The sequence below is a fragment of the Dermacentor andersoni genome, chromosome 7, assembly GCF_023375885.2.
Source record: "Dermacentor andersoni chromosome 7, qqDerAnde1_hic_scaffold, whole genome shotgun sequence".
Lineage (NCBI taxonomy): Eukaryota > Metazoa > Arthropoda > Arachnida > Ixodida > Ixodidae > Dermacentor > Dermacentor andersoni.
In genome coordinates, this window is record NC_092820.1 from 47,117,883 (window position 1) to 47,143,965 (window position 26,083).

General features: G+C 41.2%; 1 protein-coding gene across 1 annotated transcript; it reads right to left on the reverse strand.

Annotated features, from left to right (window-relative positions):
- Positions 1 to 654: 654 nt before the first annotated feature.
- Positions 655 to 6,809, reverse strand: LOC129385924 (uncharacterized). The gene is made up of 2 exons (XM_055073093.2): positions 6,152 to 6,809; positions 655 to 4,528 (listed from the first exon to the last, which is right to left on the reverse strand). The coding sequence occupies exon 2, from the start codon at positions 4,526 to 4,528 to the stop codon at positions 2,969 to 2,971; it is 1,560 nt and encodes a 519-aa protein (XP_054929068.1). The 5' UTR covers positions 6,152 to 6,809; the 3' UTR covers positions 655 to 2,968.
- Positions 6,810 to 26,083: the final 19,274 nt, after the last annotated feature.

Consider the following 26,083-nt stretch of genomic DNA (forward strand, 5'->3'; position numbering starts at 1 on the left):
ATCTTTGCCCCATCGAAGTCTTACTGGGACCACATATTTAGGTAACAGTGCAGTCGTGCTGATCTACAGTTTTGAGACTTAAAAATGCACATGCAGTGGGACGGCCTTAACCTGTCGTCATGGGAATCGCAATGCCTACTGTTAACCCCAGTGTTCTCTCAATTTTATTGCGCAGTACAACTTCCTTGCTACCTCTTGTAATGTTCTCGGGCCATGGAAATATTTCCAGTAAATATGTCTTATGTACATGAACAAGTGGTGAAGGTACAAAGGGCCACCCTCTTGTGTGCTCATTGGCAAAGTTGATGCAACATCAGAATTGTTGCAGGTGGCTGTGTCCTTGCCAAGTGCTGAACAAATAAGCAAACAGTTTTTGGAGACTGCAGTATTGCTTTATTGTAATTGCATGGGCTTCCCTAAACAGCATAGATTAGATAAATGCAGGCCAGTAAGAAAAATTGTTTGAAAAAAAATGTGTGCCTTGATATGTTCCGTGATTGCAACTACTCTTGCATTTACGAGGGGTGCTCAGGTCTGACACAGTCTTACTCCTATGCAATGCACATTTTCTTTCACTATTCTTCCATCAGCAAAATTTTACTAAGTGGTCTTCAAAAATGATACCACACCCGAGCACATCAAAAATCAATTAAATTATTAATCAAATCAAGTTTATTTTCATTCTGTCAAGATACAGAAAAAAGCACTGACAAGAAGCTCTTTTTCAAAACAGCTTGACTAGTTCACAGCCATGTAGAAAAATTTAAGAGCGGTAATAGCACTACGGTAAATTAAGGGAAAATTGACATTTAACAGATGGCGGCCTACAATAGAGCATGAACACTAAAGAATGGAAATGCAAAGCTAATACATAGTTACAGAAGAGTTCAAGTATAACAATATGTGTAAAAAATGAAATACAAATTTTTTTTAGAAAAATAAACATCTGAATGCTGTACAGTTACAAATACCTAGAACAAGTACACTGAATATGTAAAGAAAGAACAATATAGAAATCAGCTTATTACAAACAGCTACATACAACCAAATAAGACAATTAGATACAAGAGTATCGATTTGACACTTGACAAGCTGCATAATAAAAAGTTCTAAGTAGTCCTAGTTTCGGAGTTATACAGCACTGTGTATAACATGGGGATGTCCTGATGTGAACAATTAAGTCAAAATTGCTAAGGTCGTAGTGATTTATAAGGGAGGGAAGAGCGTTAGACAAGCGCTCTTTTCAGTAGTTTAATCGTACTGTGCCTACCTCTAAATTTTCTCCATGGCATGCGGGATAATTTAAGTGCCTAATTCGTAAGTTGTCTAAAATGTGCAAAGTTGTGAAGTTTTTAAGAGTTTCTCATTTGAATTTGCTGCTTGATATATAATTGTGGATCTGATGAATCTTAACTATTCCTGAACTGCAGAATAAAACGTTAGTAGTTGCTGTAAAATGCACATTGAAAATTTGCCTAATACATTTTTTTCTGAACCAGGTATATTTGATTAGATTAGTGACCGTCGTTGTACCCCACACTTGGCAATAATTTAAATGAGAGCTAAAGAGCGGGTGATAGAGCAGAAGCTTGATTTCTTTTGGAAGCAAGTATCGAAATTACTACAGGCACCTCATCTGGCATTGTCTTCTGATAATTTAAAATTGTCTAGAAAGCATTTGTTTCAAGCATTTCTTTTTTTTGTGCACTTCACTACAGTGGCTATCGCTGCAGTTTGATAGCAAATGGGCCAAAGTACCTCTACGGCTCGGTAGCTATGATTTGCCGCTGTGCACATAGTAATGAATTTAATTTACAGCTGTGGTGGGCAAACTTCCACAAGAGCAAAAATGTATATCAAGCTCTGCCTGCATGTAAAATAACTTAGGTGGTAAAAACCAAACAATCTGGAGTCCTATATACAGCTTCTCTTGCAGAATATACTGCTTTCGAAAGTCTGGGTTTGGCCGGCACACCTGGGTAGTCAACTGCACAGCATAGACAGTACACACAATGAAATGTATATCGCTGCTCTTTGCTGAAGAATGTGTGATGAGGACAGACGTAAAAAACACAACATAAACAATAAACACAATGAAACGTACATCATTGCTCTACGCTGAAGAAAGTGTAACGAGGACACACGTAACAAACACCTTTTTGCCTGTACAAGTAAAGTGGATCAAAAAACTCCGCATTGTGTTGAAGATCCTCAATGATAACAGTGTTGCCTGTGTGGTCTACAACAAAAGCATGAAAGTGCTCATCAAAATGTTTTGTACTTAGTATTGATGCAACAAGAAAATACCTGGAATTGCAATTCGCAATTGTTGTGACTCGTGCAAAAGTAGGGAGCTCATCTTCCGTTACTGCCAATGGAATAACACAGTCTTTATGTAGCTTCCGTTCAGATGCTGTGAGCGATGAAATAATGTAGACATCTGTACTGTCAAGTCCGAGATCACGAAGCTTTCCTTTCAATACTTCTGGTAATGAGTTTTCCTCTGCCTTTCTTCTTCCAACAGCCACAAGTGATTCGTGCTGTTGTGACAGTTCATACATGAATTGGAGCTGATGACGACGAGCCAGTGTTGCACAAATGTTCTTAAAGTTGCGGGTCTTTCTAGCAAGAGATTTAAAGAACTGGTGCTTTGCCTCAAAACGTATGCAAGACAGCTTACTGAGTGGGCCACAGGAAAGCAAGAGCCTGGGATAATGAATTATGTAGTGCATTTTTGGAATTATGTTCACATCGGGGAACGTTTCTCTAAATTCACTGTAGAAGTCCTCAATCAGAGTTTGTAGATAGGGTGCTGCACTGCGGCTGACCTGTGGTGCGAGAACAATGTCTAGCACAGCTCGCAACTTAAGGTATACTCTATAGGCCCTGTTTTCTTCAGCCACACAGTCTCCTACAATGAGAGAAAAAAAACGAAAAAAGCAAAGCTTTTCTGCTGCTGAGCCTTTGATCATTGCTTTTCCGTGCACTGCCTGATGAGAAATGGGGGTAACTTGGACTTCTTGTCTGCACCTTGAAAACTAAATGAGCTAAGCCTCTGATTCAGCCGATCGAGAGTGAGGATATTATTGGTGACCAAGTGAGAGATGACATGTTTCATTGCAAAAGGAATCACCCCCTCAAATAGATCGTGCATTATATCGGGCGGCAAACCTTGCACCACATCAAATGACTGGAGTGCATTCATGCAGCTCTCCCCCGAGACTCCATACACGCTTGAAAGGCTCTTGTCTGTCTGAGTCAATTGGGCATGACGTGCATGCATTTCTTTTGTTCTTAAGGTGAACTCATTCTCATGCCATTTGCCATTTATCTCTTCTCTTGTCGCCATACAGAAACGGCAAATAGGACCTGATGAGAAGCATTCGCGAAAACCACCAAACTGGTGGCTAGATAAATTGTCGCCACTCACATACAGCACTGAGCCCTTCACAGTCTTTCTACTAAGCTCAACTCCATGCACTTCTAGATGGTGTATATCAGCAAGAAGCAGCTGAACAACCTGGTGCAGAGAAATCTTATTAACAACAGACTTCTTGACAAGGAGGACTAAATACTTTTCAGCAAGTTTTGAACGGGTTTTAGGAAGTTCATTCAAAATGGTGAAATATCCTCCTAAAACCTTATGCTTTCCACGTTTGCTACCCAAAGGGTTGCAGACTTCAAATTCGTCAAAGTACAATTGAAGAATGAACAGATTTTGATCTTTTGCATTTCTGAATATGCAGTGTTCCCGAAAGTAAGACCCATCAGTTACATCTTTCAACAGCATTGAGTCACTGCCTTGACTATATGAAATGCCCAGTTCGGCTTCAGAAAAAAAATTTCGTGCTGTGGCAACAGCCTTTATAGTGTCCAATATAGGGATATCTAAATAGCTCTCAGATGCCTGTTGACTAGTGCTTATGTTTACAGTGTGTGGAGAAATGAATCCATACATACGTTTCCAGTGTCTCTCCCTCCCACATTTAGTTCTGAGTTGCTCAATCTTTGATGTGTCAACTATGGAGCTTGATTTATATGCCATAAAAAAGTCAATGATGTCATTTGCAATGCCAGTAATAGCACCCTCAGGCAACTGTTTCCCTTCTTGCCACTTGAGCAGTAGAGACGAGAGACACATAGCACATTCATCACCTGGGTCTGCACAGCTGGAATCCAGGTCAGGCTCAGCATCACACACACTCTGCTCATTCACCACACTTTGACTGGACCCTGATGTACCAGCACGCCGGTCAGCCATATCAGTGCTGGGATGAGGGTCACTGGATCCTGATCGACCAGCGCATTGGTCAGCCATGTCAGCGTTGGGAGTGAGGAAGTGTTTGTGGCACTTGCTTACATGTATGCGATATGACCTGTAGACCTTGTAGCTCTTAGAGCAGCCCTCCAAACTGCAGGTCCAGTTGCTCTCACTCCCATGACATGCGTTAAAATGCCGAAAAAGGGCACACAGAGTGGGTTCTCTTCGATGGCACCGTTTGCAGCTGTATGCAGTGATGCCCTCCATCTGAAAAAATTGTAATTTAATCACAGAAGCTGAAAAACGAAAAATTCATATGAACTGCGAGTGTAGGTAACTTATTGAATTAAATGCATGAGACCTTCTCGTTTGTGTACAAAGTATAGTTGTCAATGACATGTGGGTTATATGTTTTGTAGTACAACAGACACAAAAAAAATGTAGTATGAATATTTTAGTTTCAGACATGCGTGATTTTTGTGACAATATAGTTTGAAATTATAGCACTTTGGCCCAAGATTAAACAATGAAAATTTGGAGGACGCTTAAGCTTCGCCGTTAACAGTGAAATGTGATAGCATTGAAAGATCCCCGACTGCTTCTCATGCTTCTCAGCATTGCAACTTCAGCTTATGTAACCGTAAGGTTTACCGGGAAATGCTGGTGGTGAATGCTATGCACGACGGCGAGCTTTCTGGTAGAAACACGGCCTCTCGCGGGGGCCAATCCCGAAGGTAGTGAACAGCCATGCCAAAAAAATCGCATCGTTTTCAGATTTCTGTTGTTGTTTCACACATTTAATATTTAAGTCTGAGAAGATTTAACATAAAAGGCATGCTGTCAGCGTTTTGTTTCATGGCATTTGTTTCTGGGCTGTCACTCTCAAAATTCCGAGGAATAACTCTGTCAAGAATATAACACAAGGTATGATTAACTTTAGATATATAATGGTGTGGCAATATAACCCGCATATACTGCATGTCATATAGCAAGGCGTGGCATATACATATACCTAAATATATATGGATGATTTTTCGCTAACGGACAACAACGCCAACGCCATATATTGTGCGCCATGCGTCCTTAATGCTGTCGGGTTAAAGGGAAGCTTTTTCTCGGGCCCAACTCCGATGCCACCTATTCAAATACATGTAAAACGAAGAAACACTTTTCCGAGGTAACCACTTAGCCAATTTTAATAAAATGTGTTGCAATCGAAAGAGAATGTTCCATTCTAGTGACCATAGCAAGCGGAATTTTCATTTAAGGCCCGAATTTTTTTAAAGCAACTTTAAAAAATTGGCAGGGCTGAAAAAAAAAAATGGAAGTACACAGTCAACAATGTCGTAGCGTTGCACCAAGGACAGATATCGCAGTTCTGTAAACTGCATCCATTAGAACATCCAAAGTGGACAAATCTGATTTATCAGTTTACATCTTGCATGACCGAAAGTGTTACATCAATTGTTTGCACGGGTATTGCAAAAGTCCTGCTCACATATGAATGGTCTATCAGAGAGCCATATACAATACATCAATTGTGCCTGCTTTAGATGTACTATTATATACAATTTACAGAATTGTTATATTGTTTTTCATTGCCGAATTACGGTGTTGTAAACCTCGAGTTTCGTTTTCTGACCGTTTGCGATTTTTAACAATTTTTATTATAATATTGACCACATAAACCGACAATTCGCTGTCATCAGTCACTAGAACTTGACTTTTTCTTTTAAGTGCAGCAAACGTCATCAAATTTGGCACAGTGGTTGCCCAGGAAAACGATTTCTCCTTTCCCATGTATTTAGATAGGAACCCCCGAGCTGAAGCTTCCTCTTAAAATAGAATGACAAAATGAGTAATAATGAAGTAGTTGATAGGCCAACCAACCTGAAATACGGTGCAAGTCCGTCCGCGGCACTTAGGCCCGTATCGTGGTAACGTCACACATTGAAGTTAACTTGACTTGGTGACGAGTGCTGCAGCAGCGTCGTTGCTGGTGCATACATTCTCAATCAGTGCAAGTAAATAATATAACCGCTAGAGGCGCTGGCAGTTGCGTTTTTCTTTCTCTTTCTTTTTTTCTTCTCCCCCTTTTTTTGTTGTTTTCCACTTTATCTTTTCTACTCTCGCCCTATATGCCTCTCTCACCCCTTCCCGTACAGCGCTGTGGTTGCGGCGCTTTCTCTTCCTTTCTTTAACAATCGCTTATACGCGCTAGCAGGCGCTAGCGTCTTACTAGCGTCAACCTTAGGTCCGTTCGATTAGCCTGCACCACTACAACCTGTTGACGGCGGGGCACGAGAATTGGTGGGGGCATAACGCGCGCTTGAAGCGAATGCCGATCAAGGTGCCGACGCAGCTGAGCAGGCCTTATGTTAATTGGCCATCTAATATGCACAGTCCGCGTAAGCTTGGGAGGTCCCGAACCCAAGTATGGTCAGTTTCTGATGTGTAAACAACGCACCCTACGTTGTGCAGATAGCAGACGTGCGTATGCGGTGTTTTAGCGGCACGATTTGTGCACCGCTGAATCGAATGACAGGGTGCTGCATTTCGTGGACTAGCCCGCAGATCGACCTGTTGTATCGAAAGGAAATCTGTGGGAAGCGTTGAGTTCCCTACCGATCTATTTACTTTTAAGTCCAAATCTGGGCAGAACTTGTTCATTTTCAATAAAAGAGAGTATACGCTGATTGAGAGCGCATGAGTGACAGCTGTCAATCATGCGCTAGAACAAAGAGTGCTATTTCCCGCGTTTGCACATTCGCGGGGATATAACGTACACAAATATAATTGGATTAGTTCACAGTTTCGTATTGCTGGCCAAGGTTTACCCGTGAAGGCACAATCGCAGGCCGCGGGAGAGGTGCGGCAGGAAATACATAACTATAGTTCGTATAATGTACACGTAGTACGTTTAAATTAAATGCGTTTTATTAGTGCAGTAGGTTACTGCCTGTAGGTTTTGTCTTTCTCGATCCGTTGTACGTCCTGTTGCAGCAACATCTTTATATACAGTAGAAACACAGTGGTTTCGGTTGATACTTATCGACGTATCCTGTCCGATTATTATCAATATATCCCGCTTTAGAGACTAAAGGATGTCTGTCGGAGGTCTGATTTCGAGTGTGGATATCATACATGGAATTTTTAAGTCCCAGTGCACGTACGTCGTGCAATATAATAATTTTGGTCCTTCTTAAAAGGCGGACAAGTGGTGATCTCCGCGATAACTTGTCCACTGATTAGATTATGAAAATGCTTTCATATCATGTTTCATATTGGCGGACTACATATATATATATAATATCACTGGCGGAGACCTGAGGCACTATTTCGACTAAACGAAACTTTGTACGCGTTTAAAAAATCACAAGGCACGGAGAATCACCATATCACCTGCTTCATTAACACGTTAATTGAGCAGCAATTTGGCGGCTGTCCAGTGTACTTGTCTGCATGTTTACTGTATGGTTTCTCACTGGTTAGCCAAGCCAGAGTGTACTAGTAACCAAGCCTAATTGGTCTTCCCGAGACTTGCTCGTCTGCCTCTTTCTGCCGACGCTAATTAAGCAGCCTAATACTCGCTCCATCTCCGGGAAAGCTACTCTATATAGTGCAATACTGTTCCTTCATTCAAACCTAGGTTCAATGTCTCCAAGACTAAGCCACATTCTGAAAATGAAGATTTTTGTTTAAAGACCGCTGGCCAGCTGCCAATGCGCGTAAATTGGAGGGGCCAAAGAAACGAAACCAAAACATTGTTGTGAGTACTTTCTGAATATCATGCGCTTTCAATCATTATATACGAACAACTAAACGGATATACATACATACATACATACATGCATATATATATATAATGGAGCTTCGTTGCGTTTTGTATAAGTTTGTAAAACCCACATTTAAACTCTTGCAGGTAGCGCCACAACAGCCCGCGCGGCGCGAATTCGAATCCACGGGGAAATCAGAACGCGGGAAACTGCGGTGTGCGGGCATGCTGGGGCAAGCTTGGAAGTTCAACATTTTCCGTCTATACTTACGAGGTGGCGTTATTTCGTAAAAAATAACAATACTTCCATGCTCTTCTCACGCTTACAAATGAGGACGACGTGATAAAACAGCGTTGTATGGTGCGCAATGGTGAACGCTAACGAACTTCAAGCCGCCACCAACTTCCCGCCTTTGGACGAGGCATTTTGGTAAGCTTCTATTTTATTTGTCGTTTGCAAGGTTTTTTGCAAACAAACAATTTTTGTATTTATTTCTAAAAGGATTGCACTTGATGTCGTGAGCCTATCGTGAGCCTCGCGTCGTAAGCAACGGCTGCTGCAATATCTAGAACGTATTGATTTGCTCACTGCGCATACATGATGTGAGACTTGATACTACTGATATGGAATAAGCAGAACTGTGGTAGCTTCTATATGCACAAAAGGGAAAAGACGCGATGGTAGTGTCAATTCAAATAAACAGGGCAAGTCTCGTTTGTGCGCGTGCTCTTGTTTTAATTACTGTATATTTTGTTAATTAATGTACTGTCATTTGCTCTACCAGCCATGGGCGTGCTTCACGCTGTCCTCGCGTGCTGGGCGTTGTTGCTGAGGTGTAGCACGGCAAACAGCGCCGGACAGGGCACGACCCCTCCCGGTTCTTGAGCGCCTGCCAAAGAACTTAATCCTAGTGTAGGAAAATTTTTTCACAGCGTTGCAGTATGCTTCTTGAAATGTTTTCCCTTGTTCGGCATAAGCCTCTAGCTTACTTTTAGCGGTAAGATTTGACCATATTCTTTCTATGTGTAATGCATTTGTATCCGACCGCCGTGGACAGAAGCAGAGACTTCGTTTGAGATAGTAGCACCTTTCTCATAAGTGGTAGGGATTACAATTCAATTGGAAAAGTGTAACGGTTGAGATGCTTATTTTCAACCCTCATAATTTAGATATACAAATTTATATCAGTGTAAAACTTGCAAAGTGCAGTTTGAAACTTTGCACTAAACTTTTTTAAAGAAACTGAAAAAAAAAATGATCTGCGTTTCTTTATAATAGCATCGTTGTGCACTGTGGACACTGAACTTATGGAACTCACAAACTGACTGAATGGATGTGCAGCCAATCTGCAAGAAACCTTACCAGAAAGAAAGATTGGGCTACTTTATATTGACTGAATGCGATTCTGGCACAATAGACGTGACACAAAACGAAGGCAACAGTCTGTGTCAGTGCGTTATCTGCGTCATGTGTCCCAGCTATCGTGCTACACTACACCATGTTCTACAATAAATCAATTCCAACTGGAACAGTGATGTTTCAAAGTATTTAACCAAATTATGACTGGCATCACAGAAACTTCAACATACGTTAACATCCACCTGACAAAGTGCCTGCATTTCAGTATATTGGTTAGAATTGATCATTTTATTTGTTGCAGGGCTGAAGCTACCTTGATGTGTACAATACATTGGAGTACATGAATAGCTACCTGAAAGCTGCTTGAAGCGGCAAGCTCTACAGCTGCGCCTATGTTCTTTTCCATGGGCTGGCAACAGGAGCAGTGGCACGCAACTCTACACTCACTTGTGCTCTTCACCACCTTCAGAGGAGATGCATTGGTAGGCTCTACATATATTTGACTGAGTTCCAGCTGTATCTGTTGCATTGTCATTTGATGTACAGGCAGAGAGTTTACCTTTTGGATGCACATGATGGTAAAAGATGCAAAAAAGGAAGGTGCTTCTTCGAACACCGACGACCCTGTCCTCCTCTTATTTCTTTTCATTTTCTTGTTACCTAATTTTGCTGACTATATAAAGCCTGTTAGGCAATTAAGCCAAGAAAAGGATTGACATAATTCGCTACAGTTGAAATTGAAATCTAGAAAACATTGAAAAAGAAATGTAATGAAAGTGGATGAAAAGATATCTTGTTGCTGGGGTTTACTAAATCCACAACCTTAGTAGTACACATGCGATACGTCATCAGTTATGCTACAGTAATGCCATCCGTCCAATAACTTGGGTATTTATGTGTAGTACACATAGCCTTGGGAGTGTAAGCCAGTGCCACTTGGAGCCATGGTGGGCAGATGTGGAATATACTTTTTTGAACGATGGTGTCACGTAACGCATGAACATAAAAGAGCATACACATTGCTAATAAACCCTCGTGTGCTGCCTATGGCATCAAGGCTACAAGATTTGAGGCACTCTCCATGAATGAATGAGAACTGAAACAGAGGGGCTAAATTTTTTGTTAATCATGACCATATAAAGCCAGCAGGCAATGAAGCCAAGGAAAGCATAGAGGTAATTAGCTGTGGTTGAAACTTAAATGTTGAAAATAACGAAGAAAATAGAAAATAAACGAGGACGAAAAGATAGTTTGTCACCGATAGGGACCAAACCCACAATTGCATGCTTAATGTAAAGTTTATGGGTTTGGCCCCACTGGCGACACATTATGTTTTCATCCACTTTCATTTCCCATTTCTTAAAAATTATTTTCTACATTTCAATTTCAACCACAGCTAATTGCCCCTACGCTTTTATTGGCTTCATTACCCACTGGCTTCATATGATCGTGATTAACACAAAATATGGTTGTGATAACAAAAAAATTGAGCCCCTCTGTTTTTATTCTTCTCAGTTTTGCTGGTGTGCTAAAACATAGATTTCCGAGACTAGGAACAAGGCAAGAGACCATGCACATGCCACTTTTCCCCATGTTGAGGCTCCCTTTGCATAAAATTGTTGGCATCTAAAAATTACTTTCTTAAAGCTAATCGCAACACAAATGTCAATAGACATTTGAACACAAGTTAAATAGTTGAGACAGAAATTACAACACATCTTTAATATCAATAGAAAAACTTTTGAGGCGGCTGTCAGGATCATAACTCACAAAACAATTAATTTCATGTAAGTTTTTGTGGTACAAGGAAGGAGTCGCATGTGTAGAGCACTAAAGTAAGTTTTGGGGAGAAAGATCAGGGAATTGAGTGGCTTGATGTTTAGTAACAACCATATCAGATATATAGATATATTTTATTTATAAGAAAGACAGAGAGGTTGACTTGAGCTAGTGCGCTCTAGTCTGCTACTCTGCCCTATAGGGAAGAGGGAAAGGGAGTGAAAGTACTGGGATGGATGATGGTAAGAGAGGTGGTGTGGGCTTATGTACATTTAAATTAGATGGTGTCCCTATTAGAGGTGCTCGTATAGTTTCGTGTCGTGCAGAAACTTCAACAGTGCTTTTGTTGTCCGCATTGAAGCTGCCGTGTCTGGCCATGGGCCGAGATTAGTCTCCCCCAACAGTGGTTGTCTGCCAATGCTATCTAGGGAATTATCCAACATCCTTTGCTTCAGCATATATTCTGGGCAGCTGCACAAATGTGTTCCAGTGTTTCAGGCACCTGACAGTGTTTTCAATCACAGCTCTTCAACTGGTCAGTGAGGTGTGTGTGGTGGTGGGTGAAAGCCTGCCATACCGTAACTAACCGTACCATAGCCGCCATACCAGAGGCCACAGACACTGAAGCTATAACTTTGTTCTTTGAAATAACTTTCCTTTAAATAGCTTTCTTTTTTTTAAAAATTGAAGTATAGAAATAATTACAAATAGGGGTTAAGTTTGCAATAAGGGACACTAAGGAGAAACAAATATAAATGTAGACTGCTGAAGTAAGCATCCTTTCAAAACTGTTTTCTATCCTGCAGTGCAGAACTGGCCTACAGAAAAAAATGAAGGCCAAATTTTCATCATCATCATCACCAGGCTATTTTATATCCACTGCAGGACGAATGCTTCTCCCCGCGATCTCCAGTTACCCCTGTCTTGCGCCAACTGATTCCAACTAGCACCCACAAATTCCTAATTTCGTCGCACCACCTAGTCTTCTGCCGTCCTCTACTGTGCTTCCCTTCTCTTGGTACCCATTCTGCCACCCTAATGGTCCAACGGTTATCTAACTTGTGCATTACATGACCTGCCCAGCACCATCTTTTTCTCTTAATGTCAATTAGAATATCGTGTATACCCGTTTGCCCTCTGATCCAAATTGCTCGCTTTCTGTCTCTTAATGTTATGCCTAGCATTCTTCGTTCCATCGCTCTTTGCGTGGTCCCTAACTTGTTCTCAAGCTTCTTTGTCAGTCTCCTTCAATTTTATGGCCAAACTGCAGTGCCAGGATGTCAGCGTGATGCTACGGATTTCAAGGTATCCTTCTGCGTTTGTGCCATTGTAGCGCAGAAGTTCTCAAAACTTTCTAGGTTGAGTCTTAGTTGATAGCTGCTTTGCTCTGTCATGTTTATCTGTATTTGTTCGTAACACAGTGAATTTGTAGCGCAGGCACCTGAGGCCTAATGTAAGATTGCTTGAATGGGCATCCTGCATGCCATGTGTCTGTATCGCCACGAGTTCTTTGTGCCTTTGTGTGGCTAGATTTACCCACTGTGGACGCATGGTACTTTCTTTTTCAAGCGTGTAGGTTGATTCAGTGTTGCCACATGATGGTTGTAATTGATTCACAAGTGGTCACATATGTTGGTCATCCTCCTCGAGAATATTTGCAATGATATGTGCCCGTGCTTTAGAGCTATCTTTGATGCACAGGAATAGTGTCTGGCTGACACTCATTCAGAATCATCATCACTGACTGCTACAAAATGTGCTCCAAATCGTAATTTTTCCTACTACAAAGTTTGCACCAAAATGCTCTTGGCCATTCCCACCACTGCCATAGTATGTGTGCATGAGTCTGATATCTGGTACTACGAAGAGACTTCCTCAGCAGGTTTTGATGATTTGATGAGTCTCCTTTTTTACATTTGAAGCCATGCTGCACTCAGTGGGCAGTTTGAACTTGCCATATGAAAATGTAACATAATTATTCGTGGTGCTTTGGGAATTGGTGTTTCATAGCGTAATAATTAGATTGAGGGCAGTGTAATAAAGCAATAAAAACAATACACTGAGTTTCTGCAGTACTCCTCTAAGCTTGGTTTATTGTGTAAGGGCTGATTATCGTCATTCCTTGTGATGCATTATTTTTCTTGTGTGGCCTCAGTTGTATGTGACAAATCTCGTGTCATGTAAGTGACAAGTTAAGGGAACATTGATGCAATGCAAAAAATTATGAAGCATGCTCTTTAAGACCTCTGGCTGTTCACCGTCATTTGATAATTGCAGAATTGTTGGATGGAGCGAGAATCAGTTGACATGAGAGTATTGAGGCTGAAACAAGACTCGGTGATGTGTGGGCATGACTTTTATCACACTAATCACAAAATAATAAGCTTTGCTTGGTGTGCCAGACGTACATTAATACAAATAGGCTCGCCAATGTTTTACCTTTTTTAGCATATATGTATGTATATAGTCATATCATAAGCCAACAAACAAAGACACCTTGGTGTCTTTTGTTTGTTGGCTTCTCATGATATTATTAATAAAAATTGGGCCCCTCCTCTAACCCCCTTTCTTCTCGTTCATATATGTACTTTTTCAACCTGATGAGCTATCAGTGATGGTGCACTCATCTGGTGTTAAAACATCTCACAATCAATTTGAAGTACTGCAGACTAGGTGTGCATTGATTTACAATGTTATCAGGGAGTGTATGTCTTGGTTCTGTTAAAAAAAAGAAAAAGAACGAGCAATACCAAAAGGGTCAGTAGGAGGAATACAGTGCCAACTGAGCCTGAACGTCATTTTTAAAGGCACATTCATTATAATTCTAGCTTTGGGAGAGCTCATTGTGGTTTACAAAACACATATTTTAGTAATGTGTTTTCACAGTGATAGCAAAATCCAAAACATGTCCTGATACTGAAACATCCCTTAAATACTATAGCCTTGAATTACCAGTGCTCTTGTTCAATGGTGACAAGTGTTGCAGTCATGTGTGTGCAAACTACTGTTGTTGCGAGGATTGCCGCCTTTGCAGAAAAAAAAAGGGAACTGGGGAGGGAGGTGAGGCGAGTGTGTATTTTTTTGTAGTAAATAGCTGTATGCAAGAATAAAAACAAAATGAGAATTAATAAAGTGGTGATATGTTGAATACAAACATTGCATGATTGGCATTTATTGGAAGGCTTGTATAAAATGTGGTACATGTTTAGAATTTTGAAGAGATGTGTGGTAAAACCTGTAGCACACTGAGCATAATTTGGCGTAGCCCAAGGTTATGTGGAGGTAGAAGAGCAAGCAATGTGTATCCATTTCACTCCTGTACCCCGATTGGTCATGCCATCTGACGCAATGAGTGCCAACAGTAGATGGCTGCCAAGAAGACATTGGAGAAAAGCACAAGTTGTGCTGGTGCTCTTAAAGAAAGCTCATGAAAAAGTAAAAGGGAAAGTATGGACTGCTCTGTCTTGCAAGTTTGGATAACAGGATAGTTTCACAACAGTGAACAGTTTGAAGAATTCGGAAGGAACCTGCTAGCGATAATTAAGTTCCTTCCCAACAAAGCATCAATGTAGGAAGAACCAGCAAACAGCATGCCAATGTGGGACTGAACCTGCAACCAGCACCATGAGAGTAAAAGAGGCTGTGCCAGCTGAGAACCTGCAAGGTTACAACTTCAGTTGCTACTTATGCGTGTAAGCATAGCTGCGAACCCATGAACATTTGTAAACATCCTGTGCACAAGACTAGTGGGGGCAGAGGTGAGGAACACAGGCTTTCTTTTTTAAAGTTCGTCTGAGCACAAGCCTTGGTGAAATTCATGTGCACTTTAGTTATGGCTATTTACTGTAGCAGTAAAATTCAAATAGCAGAAGCTGACATGCGACTCATTGTTTTTAGGTCGGAGTAACCTTTTGGTGCGACTTTTCTGTGGCTAATATTGCCTGCTTCGGGAACCTTTCTGAATAAACTTGCTCAAAGCAAGTACCTCTAGCACATACCGTTTCATGCTGCTGTAAGATGCCGGCTCATTTACTATCGCAGTATGTTTGTATGCCTGTTTTGCAATCATACCATGGAATTGTGGACATTGCCTCTGTTGCCATCTATCGAATTTCGCCCACTGCACCAAGAAGCAATCCTATTTGACTCGCCGCGGGAACCTGCACCGCCGCTCTTGAAGACGACCCTACCTTGCCAGAAAGGACACCCATTGATGTCCCTGACTTGAAGAGGCTTCTTCTGTTCCGTCTGGACAACACTTACTTTACTTTTGAAGGCACCTTCTACAGGCATGTGCGCGGGACACTGATGGGTGCATCTATTTCGGTAACTTCTTCAAATCTAATAATGGAATGGCTTGAGCCTCGAGCACTCGCTTCTTCAATCTCGCCGCCGAAGGATGTTTCATAGGCAATGTGTTCTGCATAATTCAGTGAGAAGAAACTTCTTCATTCCTGTCACATTCAAGTAGTATTGAAGTGTATCCATTTCAGTCAAGGAAGAAAAAGACAGCGGGCTACCCTTTCTGGGCGTCCTCATGAAATGTGACTGGCACAGTCTGGCATTTTCTGTGTACAGAAAGAGCACACACAGGCAGGTATCTGCATTTTAATGTAGTGCTTTCGATGAACCAGAAGAGATCGGTGGTCACCTCCCTTGTCGGCAGAGCCAACTGCATATGCATGATGCCACTAAGCTGGGCTGCTGACCTACAAGAGGCGCACCAAAAACTCTCAGCATGTGTGACTACCCAAGGTCGTTTCTGAGCTCGGTGGAACGCATTAGTCTCAGCCCCCAAAACTTGACTTTATGCTCCCATGAAAACATGCCGCCATACTGCATGTGCCCAGTGTGAGCGAGGGCTTAGTCCGCTTTCTACTCAGCCATGACAACTAGGTAGCTCACATGCTATCCCAAAAATTGTGCCATCGGCTGGTAAATGTGAAAGAAAAGCTTCTGAAGACGAAAGTTTCCTGGCATTGTTTACAGGACTTGATGTGAAGACTACGACTGTGTATATATAGGCGAGACAGGCTATTTCGAACAGCGGTTGAAGCACCCTATCAACGATGTAAACAAGGAAAAAGTCTCATCAAACGCCTTGGCAAAACATGCAGGTGACTAAGGCCACAGGATTGATTGGGATAATGCCAAAATATTAGAAAACGAAAGAAATTTGACTTCAAGACACCACTTGGAATCCCTTCTCATCCAAACGACAGATACCACCCTCGAACGGAATGACTGAACCTTTCCCCCATCTACATGTGCAGCTTACATAATATTTTAAAGCCATATAAACTTTGTATCGCACATCCTTGATTACATTGTGAAGAAGCCTCCCATCAGGGGAGCCGAAACATATTATCTTGTACTCTTTCAGTGGTCGGTGTCCTGTTTACCCTTCATGATGCCTCCCGACAAGCGGGCTTCCGTCGAAACTTCGACTTCACTGCACCATCGTAACTCAATGGGCAGCATGTTTAAAAATTATAATTAAGAAGGCCACTTGAATTTCAGCAACGATCAGTAAGCAACTTTGAGGGAGGACGCCCTTCTAATAATGCGCATATTTATGGCAGTTATTCGTAATTTTCATACTGCATTATATCAGTGTTTTAATAGGGACCAAAACAGTGCCATAACACAGCAAAGAGGTTATGACCAAGTGCCGTAAATGTGCAGGTTAATAAGGGGGCGAACGCTCTTGACATTTTTAATTGAAAGTTGAAACTCGGGTGGTCTTCTGAAATATTTTTGAAGCGGTTCATGGAGCTATGCTGGTGCACTGCAATGAAGTTAGACAAATAGTTGTCCAAAATTCTTGGACATGCTTGTGTCAGGTCATCCTTTAAAACATATGGGAACAGAATAATTTTTCATAAAAATTGACGCAACATTTGTGAAGTCGTAAAATGAACTGAAATCTGTAACCTTTAATAAACATTTGGCAGTCCTTCTCTTTGTGAATGCTGCAACTGCTCTTCTTGGCCGCGATTTTATTTGTGTAGCTCACTCTCCCCCCTCTCTTGGGTTAGCAGGAGAAGAATAAGGCGGTGCGTAATGTCAAATGAGGAAAAACAAAGGCAGACCTTAAATGAAAGGGAGATTGACAAAGGGAGGTTCTGAGTTATGGTATAAGGGAGGAACAAAAGCGGTAGTGGTGTCGGGGTCCTTCAGGAGTTGAGATAAAAACCAGAAATGTAAAGGAATTTACATGCAGCGGTAGGCACTGCCAGTTCAGTGTGCCTGTTTTTCTAAGAAAGCAAGAAGTATTCATATAATCTCTGGAAGTTCATGAAAGAAAAGAGAGGGGAGGGAGGAAAGTTCACAAGGGCTCACGCTGTGGTAAGCCAATCCAAGGTAGGAAAAGGAAACAGGGAAGGGAAGGGAACAGCATCAAACAAATTGAGGTCTAGCAGTCTGTAAACCGAAAGCAAAGAGCATGCATACACATACTGGTGGACGATAAAAAAAAATTATTACACACAAGAAAAATGGGGTTAGACTTGGTATGATTGTAAATTAAGAAAGGCTTGTGGAGAAAGTACAGATATACTCGTAAATAAATAACTGGATTGGTTCTTGGGTTATGAACAGCCCTGGCCTTACTAAGTTTAAGAATGCAAAAATATAAGTATAAATGAATAAATAATTCGTGGCTACTTGTGAAATGGTGTCATTAGTAAGCTAATAGATTAAAAAGCTCTTTTCAGAACATTAACATTGTTGGCTGGAGTGTACTGAACTAGTGGGTGAGGTACGATTTTATATTTTCTGTCTCAGGAGAAGGCAAATTTGACTTTAAAATGTGAAGTTTAATTGCATTGAATTTGTGAGCTGGCAGGTTAAAGTGTTGTGCCACTATTGTGGGAAGATACTTGGCCGTGTCTACTCAGTGCCCACTTTAATTAATATTCATTGCTGTCCTGTTTCATTGATGTATTGTTTCTACATTAGGCGTAAGCATTTAACAAAAGGCAACAAGAAATGACGTGGCATGGTGTAAAAGACAAGCGTTAAAGTCCCACTGTTTATTCAACGGCATGGGCCACTATATATGTAGAATATACATGAAACAGAGTGAATGCACAAGAACAGGACTACCACAATAGTGCCTACAGGTGGGCATCAAGCAAAACATTGTTTTAAGGCTATGAGGATTGCTGACAGTCACTCCCAGTCCTTGATAAAAAAATCTAGTATCAGTTGTGCATTCATGTTTCTACTTCTGCCAAAATATATCTCATCAAGTTGGGGATGACAATTGCATGTGTTACGCTGCTCACCTACATTAGTCTTTTCCTTTGTTTTTATATTCTGCAAATGTTCCCTTGCCCTATAATTAGTGCAGCATCCAATGTGGCTTGTGTAGAGGTTAGCAGAAGTGGTTAGTATTTAGTAAACAATTCCAGTGGCACCATTCATGAAGGGTGTTGCATGCCTTTTGTCACAAGCAGCTGTATTTTTACACTTAAGTGTGGGAACAAAGCTGAGATGGCTTCTTCGGAACCAGCGGCACAAATGCACCCCATACTTGTCATCAGCCTTCTTCACTGGGTGCGACATTCATTGCACACGGAGCACTACCTCTGGCTACTTCAAACTGCTCACTATTTCTTTTTGCTGCTTTCAACTCCTTAAAATTTTGCACCAGGGTTTCTGTGATTGGGAGGATCAGTGAGGGAGGCCAGCTTATATTATCCTGCCAATCTGAGCACAAAAGCTAGTGTGCATCATGTGATTATGCAACATCTTTAGAGCCTGCTCAAAGCACATCAGGACAATAGCGGGTTCAACAACATTGGTATAGGCCAATTTTTACAGTAGCAAACCTTTCTTTGCTCTAGGTTGGCAACACCAGCAAACATGCTTCATGGTGAATGTCAAATTATTACCTTATGTATGCAGCTTATTGTCAGTGGGTTGATAAAGAGTTAACGAAGTCTTTTCTGATTGGGAAAAGTTGGTAAAAACATAACTGACAGTGACCAGGGTGAAAAATTATTTAAAAGCTTGACTTTTCGGCTTGCAGATGGGAGCCTTGTTTGCAATGTTCTCGCCTTGCCAGTGGGCATCTCATGCGTAAAGGTTAGTCCTTTTCTGTGCCCATTAAAGACATTTCAAATGTGATCTGCTGTATTCTCATGTTTCATATTAGAGTTAGGTTTTAAAGGATTAAGATATATATGTATTTGAATACCTTGAGAACTATGACCTTGTCAAATATCTGATGATGTAATGTCACAAAGCCCAGGAGCTTTGTGATAGTCGCCGTCTCAACCCATGCTGCAAAAGCCTAAAGTCCAAATGTAACAAAATTTCACTTTGGTTAAATTGGTAATGATTGAGTAGCAGATACTACTGAAGCAACCTTGGTGACGCTGCGGGGCTGGTAACTAATTCTTGTAGCTTTTTAGTAGTGCATTAGCGGACGACGCGTGCACCTGGTACTTCGTGGCTATGACGAGAGTCGACATAGCCTCCAGGACACAGCAGGCAGCTACAGGTGGACCCTTATCTCATAGGTCATGCTAAGGAGCCCTGCAATCTTAGTCATGCATCACTGCCACTGACTGGTAATGGTTGTATTTTCAGTTTTGTTATCAAGAATGCTAGAAGGCTGTTCTGTATTTACATAGCTTGAATCATCTTTGTCCGCAGCCCTAAATTTTGTTGTAGTTGGGCTTCAAAAGCTTAAAAGCAGCAAAAGCCAACAGTGCGCACAGTTTAAATGAATTGAAGTTGCTGGAAGTACTGCCTCATGATGAACAAGTGTTGCACTGACTGCAGAAGGTTGGTGACAAGTATGGTGTCCCCTTTGGGCTGTTTGATGTTGTGCTGCCAAGCCTGATGGCATGGCATCAAATCCTGGCTGTGGCAGCTGCATTTGGATGGGGGTTAAAAGCAAAAACACCTGTGTACTGTGCATTGTATGCACAGTACACAGGTGTATGCACAGTAGAGAGTATACTGCGCATACACAGTATGTGCAGTAGAGAACTCCAGGTGGTCAAAATTAAGCTAGAGTCCCTCATACTGCATGCCTCATAATCATATTGTGGTTTTGGCACGTAAAACTACAGAATCTGGTTTAATTTAATAGTTGGTGCTCTTCGGTTTTCAAGTTCTCTCATTTTCTTGCTAAAAAAGCTTGGTTCTTGCTACAAATGATGAATTGGTTATTACAGAAGGCTAACTTTCAATCTAATTTAACATATCTTCCTTTGGCGTCCCTTTAACGTGCTGACGCATGTTCCGAAGGACAAGGATAGTTTTACCTGCCATACCATCTCTTTAATGTGCACTGACGCATGCAACATGAACGCTTTTGGATTAATCCCTATTGGACTCCTGCTCAACAGCTAGATGTCATAGATGCTTAACTACTACTGTAGGCTTGAAGGTGCTAGGTTGTCATATCACTGTTTTTTTTCTTTTAGAGGTAAAATCACCTGAGCCTTGTACTGTGTCATTAGGTAGGCTGCTGAGAAAGGCAGACATTGCATGATAGATCACAGTGATCACTTCAATATGGGTTCAGTTTTTGGCCTTCTCCTCCAGAGAAACCTGAGCACAATTGTATATTGTAGGTGCAGGGCTTGAAACTAGGAAGTCAAACGCACTGAACCCTTTCCCTACTGAGGATGAGCAAGGGTTATTGTTAGAAATTTGTGGCTGTCCAGCTGAGGATGAGCTGGGTCTGTCAGAAGTAAAACTGGCAAGCACAAGTTCGGCTTCACTGCCCAGAAGTTTGGCTCCACTGCATGCTTCATCTTTTTTTTTTTGTGCAAAATAAGTGACACCACAGGGCAGCATGTGACCTCAACCTTAAATAAAAAGAAGGATGCGAATCTGTAGCTACTCATGTCACGGCTTAAAATTTAAATTCTGGGGTTTTATGTGCCAAAACCACAATTTGTTTATAAGACACGCCATAATGAGGGACTCCGGATTAATTTTGGCCGCCTGGGGTTCTTTAACCCAGGTGGCCCCAAATGCATGGTACACAGGTGTTTTTGCATTTCACTCCGATTGAAATGCAACAGCCTGCAACTGGGATTCGATCTCACACCTTCAGGCTTAGTAGCGCAACATTATAGCCACTACGCCAACACAGTGGCTATGGCATGATTGTGTCACTAGCCACTTCATGTGCATTCCACTAAGTGCTAAAGGTCAAAAGCCAACAAAGAGGTGCCTTGTGTGCCCAACACGTTCCTCAGGTGATCGAAAGAGAAGCACTTGAAAGGAAACCAGGACATGGTGTAAATACTGCTGCATGCCACTGTGTGCTATTCCTTGCTTTGATGTCCTTACAATGGTTGAAGCGAAGTTACACAGGTGTTCATCAAACTGATAGTGTTGCTGTTTTAAAGCAAAGAACACATGTTTTCAGCTAAGCTATTTCCTTCTCTTGTAACCCACCTCAACAAATAGCATTTCACTATATGCCACAAGGATAAATATATATATAAGGTACAACAAACTTATGTCCACGTTATAGCTCACATTGCATTACTGGCATTGTATGTGTTAATAAAATTACAATGGATAACATAAATTGTAGCAGAGCTTCTTTAAGCTACTTGGTCAGAAATAAACATTGACAGGGCTGGCACCAAGATTTTATTCTTAGAGGGAGCAGAGCATATATAACCACACTAACTCTTTTTCTTCTAGCGATGAGGCTCACTCATCCAGGTATTTCATTTCACGTAGTGAGTCTAGACAAGTTGCAACTCTTTCATGATTTTTGTGTGAATACTGTCTGAATATATGGCAGCAGTTTCTGAGTACACTGATTATTTGAGGGCGGAGTGAGCAGAAATTAAGCAGATGTCTGGCTTTCAGGGGTTTTAAAAATGGCAGTTACAAAGTAAGGTGGCTGCAGTGACAAAGGTTGCCTTTTCAATTCTAGATTAAACGGTTTTGGGTGGTTCTTCATCTGAAGTTAAGAATTGGAGCTGGAAAACTAACAACTCGCATTTGGAGCTTCAACTTAGTACTAACGATCGCGAGGAAAGTTTGAGCCTCTGGCGACCTGTTCAGAAAAAAGAACACCTTTTTCTCTAAATTTCTTTCCATGCCAGACTGGCAATAATGTATTTAATGGAGGATAACAAAAGCACGCTTAACCTTTTCCAAGAAATATGCTTCATATAGGCTGTCCTTGCTTATTTGCAACGTAAGAACATGAAAAAAAGAACAGGTAGTAAAAGACAGGAGAAAATAATAAAGGAAGTGCTTATATTGCAGTAATGAAAGCTCTTCACTATTGAATAACTTGTAAAATACAAGGGCTGTTTTTTTTTCAAGGTCTGATTGGTCGCAAAATGAAAACCACAGTGAAAATCAAAACTATTTGCAACATTTAGGTGCACTTTCCAGCTACTTCTCTACATAGCCGCTGCTCCGATTGAGGCATCTGTCGTAGCATGGTACCAACCTTCCTATACCCTCATTATAGAAGGCAGCTCACTGTGCTTCTAGCCAATTCTGTACGCTGGTCTGCAGCTTGTCTGAGCTCCTGTCCTCGTAGCCAATGTTTCATGTGAGCAAAGAGTTGGTAACCAGAGGGAGCCAAGTCTGGGCTATACGGTGGGTGATCAAACACTTCCCATCGAAAACACTGCAGCAGCTTCTTTGTTGCATCTGCACTGTGTGGCTGTGCATCGTCAGGAAGAAGGGCAGTGCCTGATGACAACATTCTTCATTGCTTGTTCTGAATTGCCTTTCGTAGATTTCAAGAGTCGCACTGTATGAAGCTGCAGTGATGGTCGTGCCACGTCCCATGAATCCCACCAGAACACCATTGCTGTTCCAGCATGCATTAGCCATACGCTTTCTGCTGTAGAAGGTTCGCTTGAACTTCTTTGCTTTCGGGCAAATAAGAATGCATCCACTGTTTGAATTGCTCTTGTTTCTTCAGTTTCGAAACGGACCCGTCTTTTCCCCTCTGATTATTTTCTTCAAATAATCATCATGGTAGTGCTGCAGAAACTTTAAGGCTGCTCCCATTCACTGTTTTTTGTGATGGTTGATCAGCATCTTGGGAAACCACCTTGCACAGAGTTTGCAGTACTGGAGTCTCTCACTCATGATGGTATGGAGAGCTAACCATACGATTTCAGGAAACGAGTCACTCAACACAGAAATTGTGAACTGACAATTTTCTTGAATTGCCTGATCCACTCGCTGAACAAAATTATTGGTTGACACTTCCTTCTCTGCCTGCCTACATCATGAACGTCTGTGCGTCCTGCTTCAAAGTTCCTGCATCATGCTGCACTTTGCTGTCACTCATGAAAGTTGTGCCATATGCATTACTCATTTGTCGATGAATTTCGACTGCGTTGCAGCCCTCAGCAGGCAGAAATCGAATGACAGCACACACTTCACACTTACTAGGCGACTCTGTTCAAGGCATGTTTTTGTGCTCACTGTGCACTGAACCAATCGAACTTTGAAAAAAAAAAAACCCTTGGAATATTGGAAATTTTGGTGGTTTTCTGAAAATAATATAATAAAATAAAATAATAAATATGGAGCACCAAGAACATTGCAAAAGAAAATATGTGCCCAACCCATTGTATGTGATGAATTGAGGGTAAATGCTTTACAAGAATGACTGATTTCTGTTAAGGAGAGAGGGTGAATATCCATATTTCTTAATGTGTAAAACCTCAATCACTCTCCTCTTAGCTCTATCATGGCTCTTTGCAACTAACCTTGTGTGCTGGAATTTACGGAAACGCCCAGAGCTCTTGACATGTGCAGCCATGTGGCTGTTGTTTTTCATGCAAGTTCCGAGTTTTCCCACTCCCTCATTGAAGCACTGATAATGATTGTGGGTATTAATACTTGTTTCCATTCAGGAGCAAATTGAGCTGGTGTCAGTCATGTTGATATGCTTCTCTTGTTTTCTCATGGCGCCATACTTCTATGAATAAATGATCTCTCATACTATTGCAGAAAGTTGGGAGAGTTGATTACTGGCATTAGGAAACATGATTATTACACTGTAAGATGAATCACGTGAAATGCACAGGACAGGCACTGCATGTCATGTGACTTTACTACACTAGTGCGATTACATCCATGCATGAAAGGCTCACATTTGGAGCAAAATATGACTTTACATGAGATATAAGATACGTCACTCATTTCGCCTATCATGCTTGTACCACACATAAACGAGAAGAAAGGGGGTTAACTGAGGGGCCCGATTTTTTATTAGTCATATCATAAGAAGCCAACAAACACTGGCACCAGGGACAACATAGGGTAAATTACTTGTGCTTAATAAATGAAATAAAGAAATGATAAATTAATGGGAATGAAGGTGGATGAACAAACAACTTGCCGCAGGTGGGGAACGATCCCACAGGTTGTGGGATCGTTTCCATAAAAAGGAAAAATTGAACTTCCAAAACTAGCCTTAAGAGCTCCCTTAAGCAAAGCTCCCAAAATATGGGACTGCTAAAATTTTTTCATTGCATGAAGCACTTGTGTAACTGCTGAGCTTTGCAGCAATAAAGTGATGCAGAGTGCTTGCATCTGTGTAATCTCAATGCCACTATTTTTGCCATCTTTTATCTGACTGCTTGCTATGTCAGCATGGCAATGCACTTAGCCTCATCTTTCATGGGTCCCTTGAGCATCTCATGCAAATGGTAACACTCCATATTCTTTCTTAACATTCATGGGTTCCAGATAGCTCCTAGTACGTTTTCGTCTTCACATTTTCACCAAAGTGTATGTCAACGGAAGGAATGAACTAACAGTTCACCTGATTTACCACTTTTACAGGCAACAACTTAACCATAATAATAGTGGCATGCCCTTTGCTTAAAGGCTCTTAAACAATTCTGCACATCTGAAAGTTCCTTGAATTGAGGCAAGCAAATAGTGCTGTGGTATTAAGATGGTCAAATGCTCAGATGATTAGTTATTTAAGCCAATGTGAAAAAAGCCCCAGTGCCAATGTGTTGTTCCACAATGTTGGTCTGTATTGATTATTATGGCGGTGAACTCTGTGCACTCTGGAGATATGCACATTATTACTGGTGCTTTTGTGTAATCTGTTAACATATAGAACAACGCATTACATTGATCATAAAAAAATTATTTTTTGTTTTTGTAATGCGTTGTAATGATTTCCTTCAATATCAGTACCGCTTGGTGTCCTATTACATACCTAAAAAAAACTTCTGCAGATATAAATAGTTGACTCTAAATTTCTGAACCTTTTAATCACTGCAGCTATACATTATTCTAATGATAAGCTATTCCTTTGCTACAGCATAGGGGTTTCTAAATCTGATTATTGGCACCTATAAACCACCCTAGCTGGATGAAAATACTTGGAATTAAAAAAGACACCCATTGCAGATGAAATACATTAATGGCCCATATCAATTAATAAGATATTCTGGAAAGTTTTGTGGTCATTCATTGAAAAACTCATTTGTAGCTTTCTGAGCGCCGTTTTACTTCAACCTTAGACCACAAAATAATGATGCTCAAGGGATGTGACATTTTCTTAATGTATTCTGTGTGTGCAGTCTGCAACTGTACCAATGGACTGTCATTTTTCCTAAAACCTGAGATGGCCAAGATACACTTGGTATGGTAGCATTGAATGGCCCCGCACTGTCAAATCATTTGCAATGCTATGTTTTAATATTTATATGGTGTCAGTTTTCAATACAATAGCACATAATCCATTTATGTTTGGTTTTTCAGATTGCTCCCCATCATGCACTGTCATCTCAACAGTACCATGGCTTTTTGTGTGGATTCCTTCCCATTTCAAGGCTACCATTGCTTGCACCGCATCATCAGCCTGCATGATTCATGTGACAGAAGAAAAGGTTGCTTGTTGCAATGCAACCTGCCATCAGGC